Here is a 23,685-nt window from a genome sequence, read left to right as displayed (position 1 = left end):
GGCCGCCGGAACGTAATTATTGCACTCGGTTGTTCCAATATGGGAGGTATCGACCCGGTTCGTTCTCGACCACCAGACACCCAGACGGTGTCCACTGTTCAATCTATCAATTATTGTAATGCACATCCGTATAACTATAAAATGCACGTGTCCCACATACATACGTGCGAGGGCAGAGAGAGAGAAAGAGAGAGAGAGACGGTGAAAGAGAGCCATACCAATCCCGTACGCGGCAGCTAAAGTGCTCGAAAATATTTACGGAACCGTGCGTTTTCACGAAGCGATCGGGTGGTTCACAGCGATGGCTTTCGGGGTAACTGCAGCCGCGTCTCCCTTACCATTCGGTATATTTACGCCGGCACTAGACCATGCGGGCGAGTGTTTTCGTCTCACCGAGCGTATCGTTGGCAGCTCGCCGCGCGCGTACACGCGGCGAACCCACACGTACGCGAGTACTTACGACCACCAGTTGCCGGCTCTTTCCCCGGCGTTACACCCATCGAAGTATAAAGCGTCGTTCAGCAGCGTGGACGGGATGGTTTATTGATCATTGCGGCGGAAGCAGAAAAGAATTACCCGCCGTTCGCGCCCTTACGTCGTAAATATAAGGGAAACATCTCGGCCCTGACGAGTGCATTAAAAGCGCGCTGATAAAAGTAAAACTACTCGTGGGTGATTAATAATATTTGTTAAGAAACGAGAAAAACACGTAATAGGTGTGATAAGTACATGATCCGCTTTTTTACAACGCGCGAGTTTTTATTTGAATATGAAACGCGCATCTCGTGGCGTTGACTCTTTAGGGTTTCCACTTGCGTCGGATTCAATTCGTTACACGTTAATGCCACACGAGTTAAATGAGATAACAAATGTATTCGCAAAATAACAATACGTATTTTCCCGTCACAAAGCGTCGTCGATGCTATTTGTGTAATCAAATTTCGATCACGACGATTCTCGTTATTGAATACAATGAGCCACTGTATCGATACGCGCACATCAAAATGAAACGCGGTATCATCATGATCGGCGTATTCCGGATAAATGTAATTGGGATAATTAGGAGCGGGATTTACTTGTGAAGTCTCCGCCCCGTTATAAATTTCAATCAAATTTCGACGCAATTACACGAGCGGCGAGACAAAGCTCCCATTATTTAAACCAAGTTCCGACATTCAAATCTGCACGCGTCACTCATCGGAGACGACGATTCGGCTCGTCTGCGGATCAGTATCAGTTCCTTAGCAGGAGCTCAATTCCTTTTGGAGGAGCCTCCGGACCTCCGGAGGAAGACGGACATTCCGGTTTTATTTCCGTCGTAGCCCCTAACGAGATATTGATACAGCAACGAGACCAGCCGTAACTTTCTACCCCCGTGACCACGTGGGCGTATATGGACCTTTCCGCAGTCACTCGTCGTTACGCGGCGGATGGGCCTCGGTAAATCTACGTTAGTATGTGCGGAGGGTAGCTACGCGAGCGTGGTCCGAGTGACCACCCTTCTTGTTCCTGGGCGCCGTCTGTAACGTCGTTCCCGAGTTCCAGGACGCGTCGCTGGACGACTAGAAAATTTATTACCAGGATAACGCGGGAGAGGGAGGGAGAGAGAGAAAAAAAGGAGCTGCGGAGAGAACCCGGAAGCTGTGCGGCGATATACTTGCCCTTTCGCCTGTGTCTGACCCTTAATTCCCCCGGGGCGGTTGGGGGGAGGCAGAGCAGCGACTTTAAATTGCGTGCACCGCTTAACCGGTGGATTTTCCGGGGTAAAATGTTTCCTGATACGCGCGCTTCTTCAGCTCCGACGGCGATACTACCCGCCCGCAAACGCCCGAAACGCCTCGCGGAAGCTCGCGCGCGTTTCTCGTGTTCTTTATTTTTTTTTCTTTTTTCCTTCTTTTTTGCGACGTTTCATGTGCGAGCGCATCACGCGCGCATCGGTGGTAAAGACACAAAGTGCCGAAGAGTTTTCTTTATGCAGGCGACGACCGCCTCTGTATCGCTGCTGCTCGCTCGAATGGGCACGCTTACGCCGAGTTTATCCGCGGACGCGTACATTTATATATTTCGCGTGTATGGGAAACGAATAAAATCGCCCATAAAATCTCGTCGTTACATCGAGAATTCAGCGCGTGGAATATATATATGGGCGCCGTGGCGGGGGTTGTCTCTATGCAGTGCACGCAACGAAGGTCTGAGCCCTCATAAAGCCGACTTGTATAAAGCGTTACTTAAATGTACCGTGAACACGGAGATCATCCATCCTGAGAGCGATCCGCGATGCTTCCGCTGGTAGACACTCGCTCGTCCTTATGACGATAATCCTCGGCTCGGCAGAATCGACGAACACATATGATACATCGGGAAATGTACGATCCGCGTAAAAACGATCATTAATACGTGCGCCATGCTACGTCATACGTATTGCGGAACGCTGTCGCATGTGTACCGTTCATTTGCGACCGGAGGGAAAAAAAAAGAAAATGTTCCTACAGTCAGCTCGATATATTTATATCTCGTGGAAACCAACTGTCAGTTGCACTAAAAATAAACTGACCGCACCGAAATTCACTGCTCGCGATGTACGCGACTCGCAGCAAACATACCGGCAATTATTCACGTTTCCGTGCACCGGAACGTATGAAAAATATGATGCATCCCATATATTGGACAGCAGTATTAATTTCGAGATGGACACGCGTATTAGTAAACGCGTTTGCACAAATTGCGGACGTGAAATTTAATAAATTGCCTCAACAGTGCATGTTTATATTTCTAGATGAATGCAGCTTCTCGAAACTTACTCCGCTTTAATATTTTAATTAGCGTAAGTCGATAACACGATCAATAGGATTAAACGATAATACAAACTTATCTCTCATCTCTCTATAAAATATTGAACTCCAATTGTATAATAAATTCAATGAAAATCGAATTTTTAATGTTGAAAATGATATGTCTAGAAAATGGAGCTGCATTTCCAGAGATGAAATAGCAATTTTTACATGGATTATATTTGCATCAAAGATGAAAGATAATGTTCGCAGATATTTTCGAGCATTTTTCACTGCCAAAATAATTTCCTCCTTTTTTAAATTAAGAAAGAACAAAGGCTGTATCAAGCATATTTAGCAAATTAAGTTTTCATAATACTATCTGTTAATGTTATCTGAAAAGTGCGAATATAATTATAATTTATACAGCGAGACTTTATGATAACTTAATATTACTGCAATAATGGGACAAAATAATATATTTTTCTTAAATTAGAGTAATTTCTTTCATTGTATTACAAGACTTTAAGTGATTAAAAAAGTATGCTAAAATCTTCGTTTGACTTCAACTTTTAATTATAACAATTAGAACTATATATATATAATGTATTTATAATATGTATGTATTTATATATTTTTCAACAATTAGCAGTTTACTTATTATTACTACCAAATCTTTCTTAATCAAAGAAAGATATGAAGGCATAGTCTGAGTCCATCCGTCTAATTACACTTTATTTTCTTATACCTAAGTACTTATATATAAAAATTAAACCTTTTATGACTAACGAAATAATATAGACCGTAATTAATAACAACAAAGCCACAAAACAATGTCCGTGGCGTTATCTGCCAAAATTTGCTGAAACTGATTTTCATGAAACAGTACTCGTGGTGTCATCTGCTAGAATTTCTCGGAACTGATTTTATTTCCATGTGATACTGGTAACTGGGCAGTATTTTGTGATCTACTCGCCAAGATTACCACCAACTTCTAACAGATGGCACTATATGGATACAGTTTTGCGTCCAAAATTAGTTCCAATAAACTTTAATAAAGTGATGATGCAGATATTGTTTTCCGGACTTTACCTTCCCACAATTAGTTTTCAGAATTCCCTCTATGAACCTTCACTGCCTTTTAGTTTAGAATTATGGAATATAGCCGGACGTACTCAGACCTTTCTCTCTCTCTTATGAGAGAGAAAGAGATAGACTTTTAATTTCTTTAATGTTTAATAAAAATATAATAAAGAAATTAAGTAATAATAATATATAGAATGTTGAATGTTGCATAATTTTGTTTATTATTGGGATATTGCATAAAAATTTACGAAAATATAAAAATGTCTTCTTGTTCAATAAAATGTTCATGAATAAATTATCTAGCGCTGTATCGTTGTTACATGCGATTAAAATCGCATATTTGATATTGAAAATGATATTACCGATGATCTACAATGTCAGTCATAATTTGCAGTTTAATTGAATCACGAGTAAAAATACTAGACCAGTAGTTTACAGAACGGTGTACAACGGTATAATGAATAAATGCATTAAATAAATTGTCCGTAGTTAAATTGTACGAATTCAGCTGGATATTTGTAACAAAAATGGATAAAAAACTTGTACGTAGATAAATCAATCTCGTTTTAAACTTTCGTACACATTTTTCGTGCAATGTAAGAGATTTGTGCCGACAGAACTTTCTTTTTTATGAAATGCATTGTACAAGAAGCATGAATCTAATGATCGACGGAAAAAGCAATGACATCCTGAAGCTATGAAAATATAGAAAATGAAAGCAAATCAGAAATAAAGTGCTCGTAAGAAAAGAAATCGCACAACGAGCGCAAACGAAAAAAATCGATTAAATGTTATCAGCAAGCACACTGTTAGATTGCAGCGTTATCAGAAATTATTTAAGAGCACTAGAGAATGATTTTATCATTTATGAATTAAAGTCAATATCTGTTCATGCGGTCGCAAGCAAATTGAAAGCAGCGTAGCTGATATTACCACAATATAAGAGAAGAGAAACAAAATGCGAACTGATCATCCATCGGCACGAGACTACGCTACCGATTGTGTTCTCTATGAGTCTGCCATGGGGTGGCACGGGGTTTCCCTTGCGTCCGAGGAGATGTCACCATTGCGAATGATGTACGCTTGTCACGCTGACATAATGACATAATCTATAATTAGAAATATAAGTCCGACTGCATTTGGTGAGGTTCATCATTTTTCTCGCGATGCTTCGCGTGGAGCACGATTGCGAGATCATAACCGAGCACGAGGACATAGTGTTCCTGTCGATTTACAGTTTCTATGAAAAAATGTTCAACGCTTTGCGCCGTTTTATGATGGCATCGACCAGGAATCCAGGTGCCCGTAAGCATTTACGAAGCCGTGTCTCGATAGTCGCAGAAAAGCGGCGGCATCTGCGCAATTACAAGCACATCATCCACCCGTTCAGCATGTTCAGGTATATCCTGTCGGACGACAAATTTCTTCTTCGACAAGCCTTCATATTCTCGAAATGCAACGCTCCTATCGTGTGCACATCGACACTCGCATATTTTATTTATATGAAAAGTATGATAAATTGAAGGAGAATTTTATAGCGCAGACATTGCTGGGATTTCACGATGATCCTGACGATGATGTTGCTGCTGCTGACCGTGCCGTATTACGCTGTCTTCGAAGCACGCAAACGTCTGTATTACTGGACGGCCCTGAAAAATTCCCTTCTTCTTTTCTGCTGCATAGACATTGTGATTAATTTTATGACGGGGTGAATGCGGTTCAATTAATTAACATATACTAATTAATTCTCCTTGAGACTTGTATGGAGCTTCTACAGATATTTCATCTCATCTCAACTTTCCTACTAAAGCCCGCTCGGAGTCGTCACGAAATTAAAATTATCTTTATTTATGATCGACCAGGTATTTCGACAAATCACAAAATATTGTCGTGATGGAGCCCAAGAAGATAATGAATAGATACGTACGCCAGGGTACCTTCTTGCCAGACCTGTTCGGCTCTTTAATAACGGACACTGCGTTCTTCAAAGTTGGGGAGGAGTATAGATTCATACAAGAGATGGCATCCTTGATATGCGTGTTCCGCGTGTTCTCCCTTAATTTCTACATGAGCAAGATCGCCGACGAATATGACATCTCGTTGGCCACTTACGAGATTTGCGTCATAGTGTTTTGGATACTGTTAGCGCTGCACTGGCAGTCTTGCCTCTACTGGCTGGTGCCGATTACGACGACATCCTTCTATTGGCCAGGACGCCCCGCCGACAATTTCTGGCTGCACGAATTCGGCCTTTGGGAGCAATCGAAAGTCAAACAGTACCTGTCCTGCCTAGTGCGCGCCGTGTCCGTCTTCCTCTCGGCGGGCTACCTGCGCAGCAAACCGGAAACCGAGGAGGATCTCACGCTGGTGGTCATCCTGCAGGTCCTGGGCATTCTGACGATCTGGATTCTCACAGCTCGCGTGAAGCTATTCTTCAAGGGTGTCAACAGCTCGCGGATAAGATATCAGGGCAACATAGCCGAGCTGAAGCAATACATGCGGACCCGCCAGCTCTCGCACTCGCAGCAATCCCGCATCGTGTCGTACTACGAGTTCCGCTTCCAGCGGCAGTACTTCCGCGAGACGGAGATACTCAACACTCTGTCCGGGCAGATGCGCCAGGAGATCCGCATGCATGCCTGCCGCAAGCTCGTGGAGAACGTCACGTTCTTCAACAATCTGCCGCTCTCGCTGCTGTCGCGCATCGTCGCCCTGCTCAAGTCCGAGATATTCCTGACGAATGACGTGATCGTGCGCGCCAATCAGCTGGGCGACTGCATGTACTTCATCGCCACCGGCACGGTGGCGATCTACACGAGTTCCGGTAAGGAGGTGTGTCACTTGGAGGACGGCGCGCACTTTGGCGAGATCGCCCTTGTCATGCCGGATGAGCGGAGGGTGGCGAGCGTCGTCGCCATCGAGACTTGTGAGCTGTATCGTCTGGACCGCGGTAACTTCGTCAGAACGATCCATCCGTACCCCATGCTCTGGGAGCGAATCAAGAAGATAGCCATCGAGCGGCACGAGAAGACGATAATACTCAACATGCAGTGAACAGGGAACATGCTCCGGTGGAAAACGGCGACAATTTCATTTTCGTGTACGACTTGCAGGACTTGCAATATTGAAAACCATCTCTCTTGGTATCGTCGAAGCGACAAAAAAATTATATTTACACGACATGTTGAGTGACGACGAAAGTAGCTCCGTGATTGTCGGAATTACATTAATCATGAGCGGCTGCAGAGCGTGTCGTCTCGAGACAATCGAGCGACGATAAATTTGAGAAACCCGATTACGTGACCGTGCAACGTAGCATTAGCGTACGGGATTTATCGAGGGGATCATACTCCTGGGAACAATGCGTTCGCAATCGGTACCTCTCATCCGTAGTTGTTTCACGGGCGCGTGTAATGCGTTCTAGACTCACCGCGGCGCGCTAATATTAGGTTGCAGGGACTGCCGTTGGTTTGTTGCGATTAAAAGAATCGTTAATGATCGTTGACGATAATAGCGGAAAATTGTTAAAGAACCGATAAATTTCACGAGTCCGATAACTGTTTCTCGCAACCCAGCATTAGGGCAGATTTATTACCCGAGACGTGGATCAAGAAGATCGCGATCGTGCGCCGCGCGGAAGACTACAATTTTCAATGTACTGTAGATCATCGGTAATATCATGTAGCAAGAAGAATGTGTGATCGCTCCTTAAGATGAATTCGTGATAATTACAGTTTAGCGGCGTGCATCACGCACGCATCGCGGCCCTTCGGACTCGTTGTTTTGCGAACGTCAAAAATCGCGAGCCCATTCGAAATGCATCGCGCGTATCAAATGTATCGAGCTTCGAATCGCGCCGAGTCGGCCACTTAATATAATGGAACGAGAAACGGAAGGTCTCTCGGCTTTGTGGCCGTGCATCGACGCGAAACTAGCTCGTGTTATTAATGCTTATCGGCCGCCGGGATCATTATCTTTAGCGCTGGTTGTAAGATCCGTAGTTGATTGTAGTCTGTGTCCCGGGATATTGCATTAAGAATACGCGCGCGTAACGAGAGGAGGTCTGATTTACTTGACGATGCGTGCTTATCTGAAAGATTCGCGTATCGAGTTAGTCCGACCGGTTTCTACCTGGAATATCTGCGTGACGCGATGCAATGATACGTTATCCGTTATTAATGAATGCGGTTTTCGCGATAATTGTTTTTTTGTCGTTCGGGAACGGACTTGTCACCGAGGGCAAGGAACGCACGAGCGGGGGAAAAGCTCCGGGAGGCGGCACGCGTAAATCATATGTATATACGCGGGATGGAGAGAGAGAGAGAGAGGGAGAAAAGCCCTTCGGAATTTATTAGCGGACGTAACTGCGGTGCGTTAACAAGTCCGCGCCACGATGACGCGCCTCGCTTCTCTCTGATGCTAAACGCAGCGAATATCCGTTCCGATTACCGCGCACTCGCGCAGAGAGCGACGGCACGGGCTGCCGTAAAAGCGACGAATGAATCCGTTTGATTGTCGCGTCGTTACGCGCGGCGAGAGAGAGAGAGAGAGAGAGAGAAAGAGAAAGAGAAAGAGAGAGGGAGAGACGAGGCGCAACGGGACGTGAAAATCACCCGGCTACGCAGACTGCAGTAAATTACGCGTTAATTAATGCGAGAGCTATCACGCGCACGCTGCCAAATCAGAAGAATTGTAGCGATTGCTGGGAGACTTAACGACAAGTTTATTAACGCCGCGAGAGATACGATCACCGACTTGCCTGGCGAAATTAATACGTACATAATTGAGATCGAAAAGTCGAGCCTTCGCTTACATAGTTTATCATGCCAATTTTTACTGCACAAGTTTTCCGATGAGCGAGAGAGAGGCATAGGAAAGGAGAGAGGGACGGCTCCGCTAGGTAAAGCCAATTAATATAATTAATATTGCCGGTCATATCGAGCGGTCGTAGGTGGTCGACCGTGCGGAAACTCACGCCTCGTTCACCGTGGAAACGACGCTCGACGTCGGTGGTCGACCGGAGGGCCGCCCATTCGACGGTAGACAATGGTTCGTGCGCATCGACGCATGGGCAGAGGGAACGCCGATGACAATGAAACGTTTAGGAGGGCTGGCCATTGTAATAGGCCGACGATGCGCCTGCTTGGTAGCTCCCGCGGTGTGCACGCACCGCCGCGTATCCCTACCGCCACCGCCGCCGCCGCGACGCCGGGGGCGGAAAAGGGAACGTCGAGAGAGCGATAGCATGAACAAGAGAAAGAAAGAGGGAAAGAGAACAGGAGGAAGAGCGAGAGAGCTCGCTATTGTTATCAGCCAGTGTTGGTTCGATCGTCGGTGAGAGCGAGACGAAGCGCTGCTTCGCTGGAGAACGAGTGAAACGTGCCGCGATGAAACGAGAGGAGAAGCTGGAGGAGAAAGAGGACGAGGCGGGCGGGAGAGAGAGGAAGAGAGAGACGGAGAGAGAGAGAGAGAGAGAGGGCCGTTGTGGCTATGGTTATGTGGCCACACCCCGCGGAGCCAGCCAACGAGCTCTCCGCCGACCGACGACCCACCTGACCCCACAATGGGCAGATCCACATAGCTACGCTCTGTAGCTCGGTGTTGTGCATTGTTCCCCCCCTGCGTGCGTCAAGTGGTGTGCACGCCGTTGAAACAGAAACGGGAGTGCGCACGATTTACCCGACAGGGTGGAAACGGGGGAGGGAGGAGAGAGAGATGATGAGCAGGCTGATCCATCCGAAACAAGCTCCCGATTGGAACATGTCATTTAGGGTTGCGCAACACGATGACAACGCGAGGAAGATGCTGAGAACGCTGAGAAGAGAGGCAGAACGGTAGACTTGGGGTCATTAACGCGTTTAACGGTGCATGAGTGATGCGGGGATCGCGATATGTCCTTTAGGATGCACGCCCAGCATTTTGCGGATAATTCGACTCGGTTACTTTCATGATCGCGTTCCTTCTTTAATCACCCTCTTTCCCGTCTTCCGCTAGACTTTTGCATCGTTTTACGTGTTAGAGAAGACACGCACCAGGCGAAAACGCAGGAACCGTTGAAAGTTCTTTGTGTAGGATGTTTTGGAGGAATATGAATTTGCTGCGTACGTACCAACGCGAACGTAAAAGTTCATAAAATAAGGATTAAGGTTCAGGTTAAAGGGACAGTTAATGACTTAAGGAGTTCCGTAAATCTTGCCGCTTACGCACGCGTTCTCGTTAATAGCTCGTGTACATTTCCGCGCGGATTAAAGCGAGCAACCCTTAGCGGCGCATTCTGTTGCAGCAGTGAATTTCGCGGTTTCCGAGGAAATTCCGAGATTCGAACGGTTTCCACATTTGCGGAATCGAGGGACACCCTCTCCCCGGTGCGTGATATACCCGACAGAATTAAACCGTGAAAACGATTCGAATTCGCCGGCACGAGCAGCGAGATTGTGTCCCGGCGACGTGGCGTCTTCGCGCAGATATCTGGATAGACAGATACCCGCGTAGCGTGTACACCTACATCAACAAAACCCGGCGACGGCGACCCTGGCTGCCTTCTCCGCGATGGGTCGATACTCTGCGAGCCGCCACCCTCTCCCCCGCGCTACGCCCTCGCCCGTTCCGCGTCTCCTCTTTCTCCTCTTCCTCCTCCTGCTCTTCCTCCTCCTCGTTCTCCTCTGCCTCCTCTGTCTTTTACCCCTACACCCCCGCTGCTGTTTCCGTTCAACCCCTTCCATCCTTCCTCTCACATACCCATCTTCGCCCACCATCGTGCCGTTCTCTCGTCCCTTGTGCCACCTACCCCTACGTCGTCCGCCGTTTCCACTTCCTCCTCCTTCTCCTCCGACCGTCTGCACCTTCCCGCCGCTCTCTCTACCGCCGCCACCGCCACCGCCGCCGCCGCCGCCTCTTTTACCCTCGGTGGCCTCGTCCATAGGTGTACCGGTTGATTGATCGTTTATCGATACGCGGAGGGCCCACCCCGGCGAGTTGCGGGTACGTCCTACACTCGGTCCTCCGCCTGTCCTCCCCCCTGCCCCTCCTCCTCGCGATCTGCACCCAGCGCGTCCTCCCGCCGTTTCCCCTTTCAAGTATACGCATTACACATTTATAAGGGCGTTAAACACGAGCCGCATCGATGGCATAGAACGCTGTATACAAGGGATATATATATGCGTATTTCCCTCATCCTCCCCCGCGGTCCTTCCCGGCGCGCGTCCCGGCCGATACCCTCTGCCATCCGCTACTCTCTTCTCTACCCCCGTCCCACCTCACCTCACCGCCCCGCGCTTTGCAAAGCCAACCGGCCGCCTGGCCAACGATGCCCCCCTACATTCGGTTTTGTGTAGGAAGAGCCATGCTCGATTGGTGTCGGTGTGTTTGTAAGCGCGCCGGGCAACATCAATGTTTCGAGTCGAGCGTCCGCCCCCATTATTTCACCCCCGGCCTTGGAACCGCCATCCCACATCGACTAGCTTGCTCCCCGTTAACTCCCGCTCCCCCCGTGCGCGGGTGGTGCGGCTGGCATCTCCTCTCCACCCGCTTCGCCACTCTCTCGCTTCATTCCCCGCACGGTCGCTTGCTTGCTCGCTTGCTCGCTCGTTCGCGCGCGCGGATCCCGATGCACACGACCGATACTTATTGATATGGGCTTCCGTTTACCGTTGACTACATACGTGACTTAACCGCCGGCCCCGTGCACTTCCGAAACTACTACATCAATTTTTAACTGCGCGGCTGGATTTATCGGGAAAGCTTATATTTCGTCCCGGCGCGTGTGTGCGCGCCACCGGCGTTCGTGATTCGCCGCGCGAGTTCCCGCATTCTTCTACCCCGCTTCCGTTTCTGCGGCCGGTTTTATTCCGTCAAGCGGAATACGAAAACGTGGCAGCGAGAATCGCTGAATGCCACTGCGTGTTTCTCCCTTTTCGTCCAAACAAAAAAAGCTTCTAATCTTCCCTAAAAAAGAGAAAAAAAGAATTATACCAAAGTTACTAATCATCACTAATAATTACGGGATGCAACATCATTTGTCACGTGGTAGCGGCGATTACCGTCGGAAAACGGAACTAATGCTATTGTACGTTAACGAATTGGAGTGAAGCCGCAGCCGGGGGTGCGGCCAACCCCTATCATCGAGTGTCGGCTTCCAGTCGTGACGTGGCACCACCGGTGTTGACTGTCCGTCACACATCCCCGAGCTCGAATGACGACGTTTATAAGCCAGTGTCAACAACGGCGGGTAATGATGTGCGGCCCCCATGTTCAGCGACCATAGGAGCTTCCCGGCAGGCGGTCGGGCACCCGCAACGTATCATCCCGTCACGCTACATTGAACGTCATTGTCCGAACTAAAGTCGCCGTTTATCGCTCAACGGGCAACGGTATGCGAACAGAGAAATTGTATACGGTCCCGCCCGTTTCCCATCGGCATGATGCAAAAAATCATTGCTCACGCGAAAACGTATAACAATATCGATGTGTGCGCGTACGTAATCGAAGATCGTCCGTCGATCCTCATCGATCACGTGGCGCAAAAGTGCGATTCATTAGATTTTACAGTTGTGCAAGACGATTGCCTGTCCAATGATGATGCTTTAACAATTTTGTTGGAACGTTATTTGTTGCATGTAGGTTTTACATTGAATAATATGTTTGAATTTCATGGTTGAGTTATTTATTACAGTTGATATATAAAAACTTTGTACCAGATATAAAATATTTACGCGAAAAAGAAAGCGCTGCACGTGCCGAAGACGCACATTTCCAGCATCTCCCGCATGTGACAACTGATTTACATAATTCGTCATTGACTTGGCAGTCACCCTTTTACTAACGAGGTTACCCCAGGGGGGATGTTTCTGCAAATTCACCTTTGCGCAGCGTTATACACTGACACTCAATTATCTTTGCACGGTTAAAGCATTCACTGCAACCGGTAGATAAACTGGAAAATACGACCGTGGCATGAATTGCAAAAATCACTTAACCAGAAAGAGGAGAAAGTGCAAAAACGTTATTAATCAGCGTCGTAGTGCGCTTTAGCGATGATTACGTATCCAACAATAAAATACCAGCACGGTAATGTGCGCAGCTATCACATTGAGACAACATTAGTTACCTTACCATATTCCTATAGTTGCCTGTCGATATTCATTATTGGCAATATATTTCGTGATTAAATATGTGCATATTTTAGAAAAGGCATAATAAACCCGCAGTCGAATGTTTAATCAGCAGCGATACTCTTCGAGAGGTGGATGAAAAAATAAACGAAAATGAGCAAATCGACCGCAGTGTATCGATCGAGCGGAGTATTTGTCTGCGATAAATAATGGCAATATACGAGTGCGCGTGTGTTGCGAGGGATCCTGTGTACATTATGCATGATCGACGGCGTAATAATGCACGTCTTTTCATAAGATTCCGAGAGAATGAGCGAACGCGCCATTACTAATCGCCCGATGCGAGAGTGTAGTTTCGTTTTCATGAATGTTTCAGACGCAAGCACGCAAGAACGGACGCACATGAACACGAAATTTTGCCGCAGCTGAACGATAAAAGCGTGACGAGGGGAAACATCCTCGATCACCTTTTACATTTTCTATCCCACATTTTTTTTTCATCGCCATATAAACGCGCAATTAAGACATTCTCGATTGCGACGCGATCGCGATCGGAGGCCGCGCGGAATGGCGAAACGGGCGCAAAATAGAGTCATTTGATCCACGACGAGTATGAGAGGAGTGCGTGGAGGAGAGCGACGCAGAAAAAGCGCGGCGCGCGAACCCAGCGAACTGTATCTGATCCTGATTACTTTCATCTCACGTAGATCGTTTCGTGGCAAACGTGACAGAAATTACCGGCGGCGCTAGATTTCGCCGCGTTCTCAATAGGCGTCCAGGTCTCTTTCTCGCTCTTGTTCTCTTTCTTCTATTCCTTTTTCTCTCTTTCTCTCAAGCCGCTTCGAATATCGCCTAGGAATGGACACCGAGTGCTCGCAAAATTCCCATAAACCCTCCCCCTTACCACGACGTCCTCCCTTTCTTCTCGACGACCAGGAGTTGCGCGTATTTCGCCGCGTATAATGAAAGACGAGGCGAATTTCTGCGCGCGCGAGTCTCTTTACGAGCTGTGACTTGCACGTGAACGCCCCGAAACAAATAATTCGCTGTCATTACAAATGGGCAAAGTTTCGCGGCACAACTTCCTTTAACTCATTATCGACTTCTTCGAAACTAGTCAGCTCTTCTCGCGATTTGACAAGCACAAGCTCCTGCAAAAAAACATCTTTGGTGGTGCTTTCGCATGCCTCGTGATGGATGCGATCTCATACGTGCCCAAAGCGATGTGATGATTATAATGCAACGAGATAGTAAATTGTAAACGAAATACAAATAAATTTTTCGCGGAGAAGGATCAGTCACTCAGCATTTTTGCATAAAGACATCATATTTATAATAAATTACTCGTAATATTATATTACAATTTTTCCGCGGATTGTGTACTGCCTCGTTATTCACTGTGCAATTTTGCACATCGCGCGTGTACGTAATTACGTACACGCTTATTCGTGTCACTTAATTTTACGCGAATAGCGGAGTATAAAAACGAAATAGGTGTGTTATACGGTCGCGGTTGTATTTCAGGGAAATGTGCCGGCTAAAAGAGAGGCAGGCCTGCATGCCGTTTCGCATATTACAACGGACAGTTAATTACTTTCGGCTTATCCATCGTCATGTGCGTGCGCTTTCTTTCCGAGCCGTTGTACGACGTCCAACTTGTTCCCATAATTCCTTTGGGCACATGCCCTCTTATATCACGTAACTTTATTCGGCGAGCATGCGGCCGAACAGTTTATCATCCACCGCGGGCCCGGACACAACCGGCAGTTGTGTCGATAACGATGCCCGAGGTGAAAAGAAGAGTCAGCGCCGAAGAGAACAGCGACTGCTGATCGCGTTCCCCGCATGAGATCCGACGTTTCGCCATAAAGGGATTCGGAATCGAGTTACGGGGCATTTATTATCCCGATAATGACCGAGCCACTAATTACTCAGCCACTGTAAACACATTCGTATGACCGGTATCGTAACTCGGAAAAATGTATGTGCTCGCCGATGATGAACGCGAGTCGATTATCGCGCTCCACATCGCTGCAAAAAGATCGTAAAGCGATTTTTAAGCATCGGCATCAGCGACAACCTGTTCGCTTGTTGCTGGAAGCGATACCGCGGGCAGGTCGATCGCAGCATCGTACAAAGCTCGTCTAAACGAACCTGTTTCCGCAGAAAGATGGAATTAACCGTTATGAAAGATCGTACGATAATGAATTTTCTTGGCTTAATGGAAAAGATCCTCGCGCACACGTAACGAAAATTACGGTCCGTTGACTGTGCACTCGCAGTTTCGACCGGGTGAAGAGTCTCTCCCGATAAGCCCCGGCGATATTCGATTATTTAATCGACACGTACGACAAGTTGCGCGAGACTAATGAGCGTAATATCGACCCGCGCTGGCCCGTGGCTCCTCGCGGGGACGCGTTTTTCCGCGAGAGGAGGCCCCGAGAGGACTCGACTGTTACGCAACGTGGCCGATCGCTTACAATACAAGCATAAACGCGTGTATCGGAGCCCGAGTCGCCACTAAATAACGTCCATTACTCAGGAATTTATTCGTAGACTCACTACAGGACACCGACGATTACGAAGCGATAGACGAGCGTCCCCCTTTCTATAGATGTTCCCCCGCAAGGGGGTATGTACCTTGTTCGTCGGCTGGGATATACTTTCAACTGATCCTCGCCAGCTGTATACGCGCGCGCGCGGATAAGAACATCCACAAACTTCCGTATTCATAACTATTCACTCGCGCGCGGAGAGCCGATGTGAGTCTCGATATCCGCACAAGAGGATTTAAAAAGATAATTCGCAATGCAAGTCGCTTACGGGGAATACAAAGAACGGCCCGGCGCTATATTGGCATCGACATGAACAAGCAGCAAGTTGAAAGTTTTCTCTCTTCCTCTCTCTCTCTCCCTCTCTATCTATCTACCTATCTATCTATCTATCTATCTATCTATCTATCTATCTATCTATCTATCTATCTATCTATCTCCCTTTCTCTTTTAAATCGATTGTCGATGTTGAAGATTGGAAATTTGATTTTGTAATTCTATTAGTGACGATTATTATGATGATTATTAGATTACCATGCATGTCTCTCGTGACTCGCTTGCTTTCCTCGAAACAACGAGATGCAGCGCGCACGCACGCACGCGCGTACGTCTCCGCTCGGGACGATTTTGTGATCGCGCGGAGCTTTACGAGCAGATTTCCAACGAGCCTCCGCGACGACCCCCGCTGACGACGATAGTGTTAAAGCGGTAGCGTGACCGCGTGTTGCACCCCCTGCCTCCCCGTGTCGCCCGCCGCGACGAAAAAGCGTCGAGCGGATCGAGCCGGGGCGTCGTGGCGATCCGCGCCGAGGCTGCGCGCGGACCACCCGATGCGCCGGGCATCTGAATTAATTATTTGTTTTAATATAAAATCTGCGGGGTGTGATTTAGTTCGCCGCCACGGGGGCAAGTGGTCGGAGAGGACCCCCGAGCGCATAAACAAGTCGCGGCGGTCGGGACCCTATCCCCCTTCGTTCCTCGTTCTGGATGCGTTCCTCGTCGAACGCGTACTAGTGTGCATCTATACGTGCAGCATACGTAGCCGAACTAACGAGTCGGCAGCAACGGCAGCAACGTCGACCTAGCCGCGGCCAGCGCGGGAAAATCGCGAGCGCGCGCGATTATCGATGGCACGATTTAATCAAGCATGTCGATTGCTTCTCGAAGGTTTACGGTGAATTTCACTCTCGGCGTGTCTCCACTGAATCATATATTTTTTTTCGGGGCCAGATTGGTTTATGTAGTACGCGCACTCGATACGAGATACCTCGAGTGTATCTTGAAATGTATCGCGATCGATAGTTGAATTGCAGTCCCATTTCCAGGACGACCTTCTTTTTCGTGCCGGCACTATGTATCGCCTCGATTAGCCATGCTATCGTAAAGCGCCATGGTGTTTTTCATGTTAATCACAGCAGCATCCTGGATGCTGCAGAACATTTTCGAACGAGTTCCTTTGGCGTCGGGGATTCTGTTACGCAAAATCCGCGGGAGTCCGCTGCGACGAGATCGGAGTCCGATCATCGGACGAGTCCGTCTGTCCGTTCGGGAAAGCGCGCGTGAAACTCCACGGTATTTGGGACGCCGGAGGAGGCGCGAGCGGAGAATCTTTGTGGCCTCCGTGAACATACGAGAGCGCGAGGCCACTTTGTAATATTCACGTACCGTAAATACACGAAACGCGCGAGCTTTATGTAAACGCCGCGCCTAACTGATTGCCGGATAAAGTGACTCGTTATAATGATAAACTCGATTGTTAAGTCGTACACATATCCAGGCGAGAATTTATTCCCCGTAATATACCGCGTATCCTACGGCGCCTCGTCACACACAGTCACAGCCGCGCGGGCACCGTTCATTAATAACGCTATTAATGCGAGGTGTCGGGGACTTTTAATTGCGAGTGTCAAGTGGATTAGAATGTGTGGGTAACGATTTTTCCACGGCTATTAATGGCACCCGGTTGTCTCCGACGTGCGATATTTTCTCGGGCGCTTCTGCGCGACCGCGAGCGCGCGGTTATTTTTGCCGCGCGGCGAAAGTTCGGGATCGCGCCGTCGTACGTTTAAATGGAGAAAACGCAGGATGAATGGACGCGTACAATGCCGCGCGTAGCCGTGCTTCGTTCCGCGAAGCCGAGGGAAAAGAGACAAGCGGAAATTCGACTCGACTCGACTCGACAGCCGAGTATCGTTAATGGATGGAAGGTCGTCGCGTGTAGACGAGAGTAGCGCGTTTGCGGAGCTATTGGCCGGCATCGCCGCTCGGCAGCCCACTAATCACCGCTAATGTTAATATTATGCAGCGACCACAATGCCCTACGTGGAACCCCCGATAAACCACGAGCGGATCTCGGCGCGGCACGGGAGATGCACGCAGCTCTCGCATGCGATTCCCTTGTCGAAGCCACGCCACCCCTCCGATCGTTTCTGCCAGTCCGTCCTCTCCTCTCTTGCACGCAGGTACACTCGCTCCCCGTCCCCCCGACCGCTCGACGAGGCTCTGCAACAGCACCGCGCTCGGAACTCTTGTTGATCCTCCTTCTTGTTGATCTTCTCTCGCGAGCCTTAATCATGTTCGATTATTTAGGAGAGCGAGGCGGTTCTCCAAATCGACATCGTTCGTTCGATCCTGCGATATCGCGTGGACCCATCGAATCGGCAAAATCATTTCCAGCACGCGTGGGGAAGAGGAGGCATTACACGCGTAAATGTATGTAAATGTACGAGTACTCCAGCAACGTCGCATGTGCGCACTGTAATTACATCTTCCGCTCGTTCCCGTCCGCGCGATTACGGCGAGCGCGCGAGATCGTCTTCTTACGGGCTCTATGACTCGGGGGACTCTCAACGTCATTTACGCCGTTAAGTCGCGTCCACGAAATCGAGGCCCCAGAAAATGAGCATCGAGTACGTCGGTGGATTACGGTTTATTTTCGCGTTCCCGGTAATCACGAGCCGCGCGCAGCGCAAATGTTAATGGACGCGAGCGCACTGATAGTAAATTGAATACTCACACGGCGATAGCAGGTGCGTTTTGTTCGACCCGAGACATTCTATCAAATGTTGACCTATCCACTTGCTGCACGAGGGACGACAAGGGGACAGGGCCGGGGCTGCGGTTACGGGCTGCCGCGGGTGGTCAATTAGAAATGAATATTCAGTGCTTCGCGTCCATTGACAACGAGTCCCTCGACGATAAGTTATCGATGCCGCTCACGCGAATATCCGTAAAAGCTAATAATACGATCCGCAATTACCCGTCGCGGTACTCGCGGACGGATAATTATAATTACAGTGCGCGCGCGCGCTAATTAATCTCCCGCGCGGTTGTTTTTAAGGAAACGCGAGTCGCACGGTGATCTCCGGTTCGCATTAATATCGTAATTAAATTATTCGCAGGCGCAATCGAAAGAAACGTTTGATTTATCTGTCTCGTGTTCCGCGGAGACTCGGAAACCTGAAAGGCAACCCGAAATTGGGTTACCTTAATTGGAAGACAGAGACGGACTCGCATGCGAGGCAGATCCTCCTCGCCTGCTCCGTCGCTGTTTCCGTATTCACGTGATCGGGGCGTGAAACCCGCGTATTTAAGTGTCCATGGCGCGGCTTTCTTCTGCCTCCCCGGTAATGATCCCTTTGTCCGACGAACGAGCGAGTGCAACTTTAAGCGAAAACGTCCATTCAGCCCGACGACAACGCGATGGTTTGCGCCCTGAATATATTGCACCGATTGCGAGGGGAAGATAAGTGCGGGAGAGACTGAGGTCCGTCGGTTCTCAGCTTCCGACGAGTCCGGGCGGAGGCGCCTTTCTTACCTTCGACTCGCGCGAGAAAAGGAGCTTCCTCGCGGAGAAGGGCTCCGTTATTCACGTGTGGCAGTCATCATAATGCGATACTCGTTGCCGTGTTAAATCAGCGGCAAACGGTTCTTCGAATTAATAAAGGCAAATTATTAACTTTCTGATGATTGTGAGACGCATCCTGAAATTCGCGAGGCTTTATCAAGGTTCTCTGGCGTCTTCCTTCGTCATGGACGATGACGGCTATTAACACGTGATTTTTGCGGAATTCGACCTGTTCGTCCGATGGATTGACACGTCGCGATAAATCGCGACGGTCCGCAACGTCCGCGCGAGTTTGCACGCGCGGATGGATTTGACGAGCGCCCGTGCCGAGCCGAGCTGAGCGCAGTCGTGTCGGGGGGACGAAACGCGCTTTAAGCCTCATCGATCCGTCTTAAGTTACGCGTATATTAGCGAGTGCGCGTATCTGTGTTTTCATGTCCGGTATATCGCGGATCGGAGATTTTCACGTGATCGGTATCGCGATGCGTTTACGCGATGCCTTCTTCCTCCGCACGACGTGATTTTTCCAGAAAATTAATTAACACCCCCGGTCGCCGCATAAGCCGCTTATTTCGCCGATAATAATCCGCGGTACACGTTAGAATCGCGAATGCGTTAAGCGCTAATAGATGCAGTCGAGTCGCGCGAGTTCTCTCTCTCTCCCTTTCTGTCTTCCTCTAGTAGGTGTACTCGCCATGAGTAAATAAGCGTATCTCAAGTGGCTCTATTAATAGGTGCACTGTGAGCTTGTAAGCCGGAATATACATTTTTTTCCGGGACCAGATACCGCGCGCGCGGGCAGTATCGCGCGCGCGAGCGAGCGAACAAGCGCGTCCAGCGCCGCCGCTTCCAAAGCCGAAGGCACGTCGATCCAGAAGCCGATCTCGCATCGAGATAATAACAGGGAGATCGCCCCGTGGCGTCGGCAGGCGGTTAAAATGTGCCCGGCCGTGATAGTCAACGACCAAGATCGCCTCTCGCCCCCCGCCTTCTCTCCCAAACGGTCCTGACCTACCGATCGATTCCGCGCTCGTTCGCACGCGACTCGCTAAATTCTTCCTGCCGGGCTGTTTCTTCAGCTTTCCTGCCGAAACCAGAAACGAGATCTCGAGATTCACAAAAGGATCGATTTTTTTTTAAAAAACTTACGCACAGTATTAATTAACCTCAACGAGGGAAACGATTACTCGATTACTTGCGCGTTCGTCCACTCGGAATCGCGATCGCAAGAATTTCGCAGCAGAAGACACGAAGGATGCATTCGAGCGCCGGATAGACCGAGAAATCCTCGACGATCGATGACATTAACGAGAAACGTGGGATTCCGCGTGATGATCGCGCGCCTTCCTAGAGGATTGGCGCGAGAGACGACAGGAGAGTCGCTTACGCGGCAGAGATCACGGCAGGAACGAGCGTTAATTTGCGTTTTCACGGCAGAAACAGTAAGCGCGGATAACGAAGGCCTATTAATAGAGGGGGCAGTGCATGCCAGAAGGCGACTGTCCCTCTTTGAGAAACCGGCAGCCCGTGGCGGCATAGCGCCGCGCTACCACATATCTGCACGTACTTGACAAACAGATAGGGACGCTCGAACGAGTCAGTAATTACGGATGTGGCTTAAAATAATGAAAATCTATTAGCCAGCGCAGCGTTTAGCAGCGATGCTATCTGTTTAGGAACGCAGCACGCGCAAACGCGCGATCACGCGGCGAGCTCGCAAGTGGAATCTGACCGCGCGGGACAGACGACTGAAATCTACCACGGACGGGGTGAAGGCTGCGAGCGGGAAGTAGACGAACTCTATTTCGCGTTTTGACCGACTCGCCGTGGAATTAATAGGACGGAGGCGCTTTCTTCAAGATAACTTTAAGCGCGTCCTTTACCTCCATCGAGCTGGCTTTAAATCGCGCAATAAGAGCGCAATAAGTCTCGTCCTTAAGGAGGAAAATATGGAACCTCTTACGCGACTTGGTAAAAAAAGAGTGAAAGAGAAGAATGCGTTCCGAAAATTATTAAGACTCACTGAAGAGTGCAAGCTTAGAGTTTGTGCATAAAGAACGATGCGATTGCCTAAACTCTAATTCTTTATCCTTCATGTAATAAAAAAAAGGCTTCTCCCAAAGCGTTACATCGAATCCATCTACTTCACGGCGGACAATAATGGACGGAACGAAGCCGGCGAAGCGGATGGAGGAATCTACTCGAATGTCGCGGCCGATATTCTCCCTCTCTTCTCGATCACAAAGGCGGCCGTCACACCGGCGAGCACGGTGAGCCGATTAGAGCGGGAACGGTACAGCGTGAGGAGAGGAACGGACACAGAGAGCGCGCCGTCGAGAGCGGCTCTCGTCGTCGGATGCTGCGGAGAGGATCGCGCGCGCCGAGCGAGCGCCGCGTCTCGCATCGGCCGGCCGGATGGCTGGCTGGTCGGTCGGTCGGTCGGGGTCGCTGACTCGAACGGTCGCCGATCCGTCAGTCGATTACTCCGGGGATCTTACGTGAACATGGAAACAGGTTCTTGGAATCCGGTTCTCGATTCTACATACGACTCTAATCAACGCGGCTAGATTGCTGCATCGTATAGGTACGTACGTACGTACGTACGTACGGCGCGCTCGGACGCTCGGCTCGGCTCGGCTCGGTCGCATGCGTTACCTCGTTATTTCCCGGAGGGAATAAACGCGCGCGTGGTGTGTTCGTTCGGCTTGGCGACGGCCGGTCGCCGATGCCGAGACGCATTTAGGGCCGATTTCACCGGTGTCGGTTTGCCTCGTTTCTAACTAACCGAACTTATTCCCCATTTCGTGTCTCTTTCTCTCGCTCTCGATTCTTGATTCCCTTCTTCTTGATGTCAAGATGTCAAGATAAGATTCAGAGGTAAATGATTTAGGAGCTAAAGATGAGGTACACCTGAGTGTAAGTGATCCTTATATCGATCTCGAGTTATATTAATTAGACGATATATTATGTACAATTAATTTCCAATTACCGAATACCGCGTGCCACCCGGTATTTCGAATAAGACGTGAACTTCGCATATCAGCGAATTAGCGTTATAATTATATAAAGCCCCGAGAGACGTGACAACCAGTCACTCCGGCGATTCTGTGCGGACAATAATGTCATTCGTTGAAATTGGCGCACGCTTCGGTTTTGATGTTCCCAATTTCGGTCGTCCGTCTAAACGAGTCTTCGCGAAGTCGGACAAATCGGACCACGATTTGCACCTTGCGTCACGAAAGGCGTAAATTTCCGTACGGCGTAATCCCATCGCCGGCAAGATAACGCCGCAATTACGCGAAATTTGTCTCGCGACTCCACGAGTCGCACAACTGCACTAACGTGTACGACTAAAAAGCGAACGGTGACGGTGGCAGCTGGTGACTTTATTTGTTTGCACACGTGCAACAAAGTTGGACATTTGCGTGCGTGCCCGTCAATCGCACGCCCGTTTCCTCTCGCAGCGCGCGTCGAAAGGTCCGAAACGAGTCGGATCACGCGTAAAATGCGGGTACCGATTTTACGCGGCTGCGCCACGATAGCCGGCAATTATCGTTAATTGAGACCCCAAAATGCAACGCCTCAGCCGGCAGCTGCCGCAACGGAAACGATCCCCACGATCCTCGACGAATTTCGCCGGAGATGGAGATGACCAGGCTCTTTCGACCGCTTCGGAATCTCGCTCACACGTTTACAATAGCCGCTTCTCGGCGAGGTGCATACCTTGGACTGCACCAGCGCAACGATAATGATCGACGTTATTCACTTTTTACACCCGAGAAACCGGAAATGCCGCTCACGGGCGTATGATAAGCCTTCCTAGCGAACCGCGACCAATTAACGCCATTCCAGCGCGTTACGATAATGTCGACGTTAACATCGAGACTCGTGTTAACGCGACAATAATAATTGAACCACGCTCTCGCTAAAATATAGTATATACTTTATTACATACGCGCTCATTGCTAATATCGAATTCTTTCTTATATGACGGCCATCAAGTACATCTTACACTGTGATCATCATAAAACCAAGATGGAAAAATAGTAATCTTCGAAAATTTAAAAAGAGATGATAGACTGAGAGCGTACGAAGACCAGGTGAGAATATTGCAAATCGCAAGGAAAGTATTATTACGTGATACGATACAAGTTATATATTACACAATATATCAGATTCTAAATTGGAGCGACGGTTCCAAACGATCGTGTCCAATTACAATGAAGATTCCTTTAACGGAGCTCTCCATGATGGAAGCTGTGCCGAATGATCTAGTCGGCGAGTCTGCTCATAAACTACGCAGTTGAACGTAGGCGCGG

The 23,685-nt window shown here is 48.9% G+C and overlaps 1 protein-coding gene across 1 annotated transcript; it reads left to right on the top strand.

Moving 5' to 3' along the window:
- The first annotated feature begins 4,087 nt into the window (after window positions 1-4,087).
- On the top strand, window positions 4,088-7,087 carry LOC105279216 (potassium/sodium hyperpolarization-activated cyclic nucleotide-gated channel 2). The gene is made up of 3 exons (XM_020031635.2): window positions 4,088-5,256; window positions 5,401-5,565; window positions 5,720-7,087. Exons 1-3 carry the CDS (start codon window positions 5,024-5,026, stop codon window positions 6,909-6,911), a joined length of 1,590 nt encoding a protein of 529 aa, XP_019887194.2. The 5' UTR covers window positions 4,088-5,023; the 3' UTR covers window positions 6,912-7,087.
- The last annotated feature ends 16,598 nt before the right edge of the window (window positions 7,088-23,685 follow it).

This window comes from Ooceraea biroi, chromosome 5, assembly GCF_003672135.1.
Source record: "Ooceraea biroi isolate clonal line C1 chromosome 5, Obir_v5.4, whole genome shotgun sequence".
Lineage (NCBI taxonomy): Eukaryota > Metazoa > Arthropoda > Insecta > Hymenoptera > Formicidae > Ooceraea > Ooceraea biroi.
The sequence above is the reverse complement of the archived record's forward strand: the minus strand, read 5'-3'. Positions and strand labels throughout refer to the sequence as shown.